At 41.3% G+C, this 8448-nt stretch overlaps 1 protein-coding gene across 1 annotated transcript; it reads left to right on the forward strand.

Moving 5' to 3' along the window:
- Positions 1-897: 897 nt before the first annotated feature.
- On the forward strand, positions 898-7393 carry vsnl1b (visinin-like 1b). The gene is made up of 4 exons (XM_005926128.3): positions 898-1196; positions 2872-3038; positions 3215-3430; positions 5449-7393. Exons 2-4 carry the CDS (start codon positions 2877-2879, stop codon positions 5644-5646), a joined length of 576 nt encoding a protein of 191 aa, XP_005926190.1. The 5' UTR covers positions 898-1196; positions 2872-2876; the 3' UTR covers positions 5647-7393.
- Positions 7394-8448: the final 1055 nt, after the last annotated feature.

Genomic DNA, 8448 nt, shown 5'->3' on the forward strand with positions numbered 1-8448 from the left:
TCTGTGTGTGAGGATGTGCATAATCCCCCGCAACTCTAAAAGGAAGAAATTAAATGCCAAACCTAGACTTTTTAATCACCATGGAGACGTGAAAGGTTAGATTCACACTCCCTAGCTTACATGGATGGAAGCCCCCCACCACCACCACCACCACCTTAAGAGATGGGGAAGTTTTTCACAGAAAGAGGACTGTGAGAAATTTGGTGTCGCTTCAGACTTAGAGCCACAGTCAGTATGGACAAGATGTGTTGGTTCTTTTCATACTTTTAAGACAAGCTTGACATTATTTTTGAGGAAAAAAGGAAAGAAAATGGTAATAATCGGTCTTTAATTGAATACTTCAGGATTTTGTCTCCCAAAGGTTATGAGGAGGCTTTAAAACTAAACCAAATGTCACCTTGGGGACGCATTTGAACGTACCCAAGGGAAACAGCTAGTAAGTATAGGGTAGATCGTGTGTTTAGGATCAACGTGAAGGGCTTTAAACAACAAAAGTTCAAAAATATTAAAAATAATTTGTAAAAAATAATGAATTTTACACTTTAACTTGGCTTGTGGTCAAATTTTTGAAGGTGGATTTGGGGTTGGGGTGACAGGTCTTCTACAGCCTGTCTATAAACTCTAAGTTTTTTAATAAATGTATTTATTCTTCTCACAGATTTGTCTAAAACCATAAAAGTGAAATATTTCACAGTCGGGTTTATTTAATCCAATTTCAGATTAGTCGCAGTGAATAATTTCATCAGGGCCAAAAATGAATAGGCGATGAATCTTCCATTCTTGTGCCACGGAAACATCCAACATGTTAATTTCCTGATGATGAAATTTCAAGCTGACCATCCTCATCACGATGAAGATCCGGTTATAACGTGACAGGATCAGGCTGAACCCAAACCGAGCAGCAGCAGCAGCAACAGTGAACTTATGATCAGGCTGTGATGCACACGGGTGACGCCGCGCTCCTGTAGTCGCATAACCAAAGACTGGCGTGGGATCGGTGCCTGCTGCGCCTCATCTGGAATAACGTCGGGAAAATCCAGAAATTTCATTAGCGGGTGATTTTTTTTTCTCTGAAAGAGGGCGAGCCTTGTTGAGAATAATCCCTTTTGGGCAAACGTTTTCATCGGCAGGGGGTTTTCTGTACTTTGCAGAAGCCAGAGCAGATTTATTCCGATAGAGAATCGCCAAATAATAAGGTAAGAAGTGCGTGCACTTTGAGCTATGTGCCATGTCTTAGATGTATCTCAGATTATACATGCAGGGATGGGTTCGTGTTGATATGTCGCGCATTATGTTTCATATTTTCCTTTGGTGTGAATGAATGGGGATTGAGGAGAGGGCTGGCTCTCTGGCACCTGCGCATCCTTTAAAATAAAGCATCTGCGTTCTGCCTGGAAAGAGCCAGAAAAACAGAAATAAGGCAGAGAGCGATTATTTGGTGAATTTACAAAATGACACCAAGATTTCTGCACTTAATGGGCTTTTTTCTCTCTCGCTTTTCTCCCACCCCTCCAATGTGGCTCTGCGGCGGCACCGAGGAGGGCTGTGTTGTGTTTTAAAAATAGCTGTTTGCTTCTTGCATTTTGACATGTTTGCTGGCCCGATGCGCACGGAAAGATGTCATTAGGAGCAGGATGGGGGGGATCTAATCTGAAAATACTCTCACTGCGTCGTTTCCATCGGAATGCAGCAGCGTCTCCCTCTCCAGCTCTCACAGGAGGCGGTTAGCTTTAATAGCATTAACACGGATGTCATTGCCTAAAGCGTGATATAAAACAGCATCCGATGGCAGAACGAGTCGTTCATACCTGTGGCCTGTGCGCAATGTGGCTGATATTTCTATTAAACGCCGCAGTTGCAGCGCGTCGAGCCGTTTCTCTCAGCTCAACGCTCCGTGAAACAGTTTTGTCATCTTCCTGCAAAATGTTGCTCCTCAAGGTCATTCGCTGTAGCCTATTTTAGAGATAATACCCAACATCTGTTACTGTAATTACTAATCACGCTCGCCAAGCTTGGTTCTATGACACGCAGGGGATGGACGTTAAAAGCTGTGGTTTGCAGTGATTTGGGCTGTAGCGCACATTTCTGCCGTTTGTTGTGGAAGGCCCAAGCCAATGCAGTGCTGCCTGTGGTGGAGCTGTCCAGCCTGCTGTCATGCTGCAGAGATGTGGACCATATGTTGGTCTCAAGTTGTGGACACTCCCACAACGGCCTGTATTTGGAATACAAATAATATTCTGCTCTCTCATTTGTTCAATTATGCAATGGAAGTTGACGCATCTTTGGCCACTTATGTCATTCGCCACATGATGAGTAAATAATTAATGAATGTGGGGCTTCTGATGGACTGCCCTGGTGTGGTTGGCTTAAGTTGTCAAAGATAACAAACTAACCCAGGCTGATTGTTGTGCAGCTTTCCCACGGCTTCTTTAAACACTGGATTACATGCAGGCCACTCAGGTGTTTTCCATTGATCCAGTGCTGTGTGCTCCTGCACGCTGCTCTTACTCGTGTCTGTGGACTTACTGCAGCAGCCTCTCTTTTACAAGCAAGCACAGCCTTTGTTGTCATTGTCAGGTTATAGGACAGCATTTGCAGTGGAAACTTGATAGCAGCGATCGAACATTTGATGAACTGGATCTGCTCTGACGGTGTTGATCCAGGTCAGTGCTACCCAGGCCACTGGCTGGCACAAACAGGCTGAAGGGACCGAAATAGAACATAAGCACTGGGGCAATATTTGCTGCCATCCCAGAAGAAAAAGAGCACATTTTTTACACTCTGTGCTCATTTTTTCGAAGTGGGAATCTGACAAATATTTTCGAGCCGAAGCAAAAGCAAATGCATTATTCACGTGTTCTTGCACCACAGGAAACATGGGTAAGCAGAACAGCAAGCTGACTCCTGAGGTGATGGAGGATCTGGTGAAGAACACAGAGTTTAATGAACATGAGCTGAAGCAGTGGTACAAAGGCTTCCTGAAGGACTGCCCCAGTGGCAGGCTGAATCTGGAGGAGTTCCAGCAGCTTTATGTGAAGGTTTGTGTCCAGAAGCTCCCGCTCTTCTTTATCAACTGCCTCTTTTGCATCTGTTGGAGTTATTTGTTGTAGAAACTAATCATGCAGCAGTAGAGGACTTATTTTCCCTTTTAAAAAGCTGTGCTTATCCTGTAACAAGAAGGCACCAGTTGACCTCTCTCTACTGTTTTGTGCAGTTCTTCCCTTACGGTGATGCGTCAAAATTTGCACAACACGCCTTCAGAACCTTTGACAAAAACGGAGACGGGACCATTGATTTCCGAGAGTTCATCTGCGCTCTGTCCATCACATCCCGTGGCAGCTTTGAGCAGAAACTCAACTGGGCCTTCAACATGTATGACCTGGATGGTGATGGCAAAATAACCAGAGTGGAAATGCTGGAGATAATCGAGGTGAGGGATTATGGAGTCATTAAGCTTTTGCTCATCAGGGGACTGGCTCTGAGGGGATTTTTTCTCCATTGGTTTTTGGTGTTATCAGTCTCCCACACACCTGCAGAGCCTTGAGTACAGATACAGTTTCGTAATGGCAAAACTGCAGTTGTATTGAATTGCATTTGGCTATTTGTGGAAACACAATCTATAAAATAAATCCGATATGTGTCAGTGATATCAGAGCATATTGACAGCCCCTACTGAGACTGTCAATATGCTCTGAAGTGTGCAACAGTGCAAAAACAGTCAGACAAAACCCCATTATTTTATGACCTGAGAGTTTTTAACATTAGTAAGAAGTTATTTATCACATAATTGACTTATGGTTTTCAAATAAATCACCTCAGAGCAAAGAGCCCAGATTTCAGCTTGTTAAATGTGGGAATTAGCTGTTTTTGTTTTTCCAGTAATTTTGACTTTTGGAGATTTGAGCATTGTAACTGTGTTCAAATCACAGTTTGGGTCTTTATAAAACTTTTCTTTAGCAAACCCAAAAGCAGCCAAACAGTTTGAAGAATAAACAAATACATTGGCATCATACTATTGCACTCAAAAAAGAATTATTATGCTTAAACACAGGACTACAACTGACCCATGTGGCTGTTATTATTGTTATTATGGAGCTACCCAACAATATTTAAGTATTTAACATCATGGACACCTGCGATGATCCAATGAAATGGTCAAATGGTAAATGGTCTGTATTTGTATAGCGCTTTACTAGTCCCTAAGGACCCCAAAGCACTTTACACAACCAGTCATCCACCCATTCACACACACATTCACACACTGGTGATGGCAAGCTACATTGTAGCCACAGCCACCCTGGGTCGCACTGACAGAGGCGAGGCTGCCGGACACTGGCGCCACCGGGCCCTCTGACCACCACCAGTAGGCAACGGGTGAAGTGTCTTGTCCAAGGACACAATGACCGAGACTGTCCAAGCCAGGGCTCGAACCGGCAACCTTCCGATTACATGGCGAACTCTTGAGGCACTTTGGAATATATGTTATTCCAAAATTGGCATTCGATATATATTTGGACACACGACTTGTGCACTACTGCATAAAGGAGTATTAGGGCCACATTAAGAAAGAAAAGGCAAATATATTTTTATATTAATATTGTTCATATTGAGACTAAAGCTGAAATGTTGTTGTTTCAAGTCAGACAAACGCCATGGCTGCTTTGCCCTCTACAAAATAGCTTGCGTAGAGTTAGCGCAAGTGTATTTAAGAGTTGGTTTTAATAACAAGGAAATTATTTCTCTTTTATTACATAAACACGATGTGGTGATAAGTGCAATGATGTTGAAGAGATGGTGCAAAAAGCTGCATCTGTTCAGAAGGAAAAAACACAAACTTGGAGGGGTTGGCTTCATTTGTGCAAAATGAAATAGCTGGCAATGGATGATCACAAAACACAATCAGAACGCTGATGAAGTTGTTGTGTCAACTCAACAAGTCCACATTTCAACTTTAGCTTTTTTCTTAAAATAATATTTCAACATGATTCTCAAAAATAGCATTTCAAGTTTTATCTGAAGATTTAGGTTTATTCTTAAATTGAACAATAATAATGTTGTGCAATACTGCTTTTGAAATAATTCAATAAATCAGTAAAGGCCCAGTGTTTCCTGCACATTTGATATATATTAATGAAATATTCAGAGTTCTTGGTCTTCTGTGTGCAACCAAATTTCAGCCTGCTGACAGAAAATAGCAGCATGCATACATTATTCAACCACTGGTACTATTTCCATCCACGGATTACTTTTGCTTAATAATTGTATGTAGCTTGTTGTTGTTTACTTGTAGCCATTTCAGCAATTTAATCATGAATCTCCACAAAAATGATATTATTTCAACATTTGACTTTTATCTGTTTATTCACTGCTTCATCCATCCATTCATCGTTTATTCTTGCACAGCAAACCACAGTTCTCAGCTAATTTCTCGCCACACCTCGCCCACAGGCTATCTACAAAATGGTGGGCACGGTGATCATGATGAAAATGAACGAGGACGGTTTGACACCAGAGCAGAGGGTGGACAAGATCTTCAGTAAAATGGATAAAAACAACGACGACCAGATCTCGCTGGAGGAGTTCAAAGAGGCGGCAAAGAGCGACCCGTCCATCGTGCTCCTGTTGCAGTGTGACATGCAGAAGTGAGCCGTCGCTGCTCCCTCCTCTTCCTGTCTGTATCCACACACTCTGGACAGCAGCACACGTTTTAATGTCTCATTAGGTTCTCTGCCATTTCCACAGGAAAAAAAATAACAAAAAACAATGCTTGGACTATTTTTCAATGGACTCGCTTCTTGTGGTTGTATGCATGAGAATGTCAAATGCTGAATAATTTTGAACATAGCTATAAGATATCATACATTTCTATCTGACAACATGCCAATGTGATTTGTGCACAGTAACTCCTCTACATTCTCATTCAACCTTAGCTTGTATATCAGTGGAGCACTGCATTAAATTATGTTTCTGCAGTATTTAGGATCCCCAGTGTTCACTGCTGCAACTACTGTACGCTTTACATGATAGTAACTAAATAATAATTCCTATGATAATTGTAACTGTCTCTACTGTACAGACTTATTGAGCTCTTGGAGGGTAGAAAGGCTCCTGTCTGTTCCAGATGTTTTCACACGGTGGAACCAAGAAGAGTAGGTTCTTTGCATGCATATATTATGTGTCAAAAAAAAAATCTCTTACCTTTTTCATCTTTAGGTGGTTATGAAAAGAGAAACCGTCACTCTAAATTCATTTAGTATTGTTGCATGGGATGTACAGTATGTGACTCATTAGGCCATTAGTTCACCTCCTGTAATGTGGGAGCATGCTTCCTTCCATTCGATACACGTGTATGTGTGACACTTTTCGAAAGGTTTTCGGGTTGCAGTTGAGGGCTAATCTCCAAGGAAGAGCTTTCACGTGAACATATTATATTTTGCTTAAGTGACTTACAGAATGAGCAAAAATATATTTATGCAACATGCGTCCCTTAATGTTATTATTGTACTGCTGCCGCTTAATCTAGAGACGAGGCCAGACTTACAGCATTAGGCGCATTATTCCCCACGCCGATCCCAGATTGGCTTCTTTTTAGGCTTCTTCTTTGATTTATGGTTTACTCGAGTTAACGTTAAAGTAACTAAACTTTACTCAGTACATATCAACTTGTTTACAGAAATGAAGAGCACTGCAAAATTAATAGTCTTGGCTTTTGACCTTATTGCTGGGAGCTCACTCTTAAAGCTAGGGCCCTCGTGAGAGGGGCTCCACTTTCCAGTGCAGCAAAAGGAGGGAAAAAGCCTTACATATATGTTTACCGAACACACTGCATTCCTTCGTATAAAACTTTTTTGTAAGGAGAAACTTTTTATCGAAAGGTCTCATCTTCTAATCTATTCCGTTCGCCGCAGTCATTAAAGATGCAGGACCCTCGAGAGAGGTGCTCGATAAAGCTTTTGAGAGAGCGTTTCAGAGCGAGACAGCAACGAGTTGGCGAAGGTTGAAACTATTGCAGAAATTCTCGTTCAGCGGTTTTGCTTCCCCATTTCCAGGCTATGCAAGCAAGGACTGAGTGTCTGCTTGTAGTCCACTTATAGTAGTGGAAGGTGCAGAAGCTTGTCATTGTTCTGTCTCAAATCAAGCATTACATTATCAGTGTCTATATAATTTATAAATTTCAGGCCAGTCACCATGTCAGATTCTTTGTCTAGTAAATGTTTATATCAAATATGAAAAAGCATAATACAAGTGACTGTATTCTTTTATACATGTGGCATGTGTTGCACCCAAAAATAATTCTGTAGTGATTAAAACAAATAAACCATGAACAGGCTTTTTTCAAAAGGCACGGGCTGCCAGGTGGACTTAATGGGCACAAAATAAAACCATCTCTGAACACAGTGCTCTGTATGGATGGACAAAGGGATGAATGGATGGACAGCCTTGTGTGCATAAATCATATGATCCACATAAAACCTGCTCAGAATTACAGTTTTATTTGTGACAGTGCTTTCAATTATCCACAAAAATGACTATTAACAACTACCGCAAGATAATCAATGAAGACTTTTGATAAAGAGAACAGGAACAGTGACAACAAGTAGCTAAAAAAAGAGCACTAATATTGTGGCAATATTTGCAAACTGAGTAAAGAGCTGGGTTGATTGACTAAAAGTCTCAAGGTATCACATTGGTGAGGTAAATTTAAATCGTATCTTTACAAAAGGATAAAAAGAGCTTCCCGCTGGACACACCACCCACTTTGGGACTTAGTAGCTCAGTATGGGTATCACCACGAGTATAATAGTACTACAACCCTTTCCAGTACTGCTTATTTATGCAGCACTTTAACACTACTCTTGTCAGCCCCGTAAAAACAGAAAAATGACATCACAATTTGATTTTTCATCAAAAACTATCCAGCAATATAGAAGAAAATCTATATCAGAATAAAAGCAAGTACCTGATACTACCTCTCTTTTACCCTAAACGTTATACTCTTTTCCAGCTCCCTATTTGTCTTCACGATTCACAGTTCAAAATAATCCACACTATAATTCATCCACTACCTGAAACAACCAGTTTTTAACCCAGGAAGTAGAGGCCTCCACCAAACAAATTCACTCAAGTGGCTTAAAACAAATGTTCACCAGGGAGGACAGCAGGATCCTTGACTGTGTTGTTGGGTTGGAAGTCCACACACATACAGACCAGTACCTACTCTCTGACTCCCACCACCCTGTGAAACACAACTTTGAGGTGATAAGGAGCCTACAACACCAGGCAGAAAATATTTCCTCTAAGGAAAAAGGGAAAGAAAAGGAACACACACTTAAAGAAAGCTCTTAATAAAACATGGTTATCGCAACTGGGCCTCCATTAAATCAGCAAATATGTACACGAAAGGTCAGACACCAGCAGACCCAGCAAGACCCTCAGACAAAATTGATT

This window comes from Haplochromis burtoni, unplaced genomic scaffold, assembly GCF_018398535.1.
Source record: "Haplochromis burtoni strain Fernald_Lab_line unplaced genomic scaffold, NCSU_Asbu1 Contig_85, whole genome shotgun sequence".
Classification (NCBI taxonomy): Eukaryota; Metazoa; Chordata; class Actinopteri; order Cichliformes; family Cichlidae; genus Haplochromis; species Haplochromis burtoni.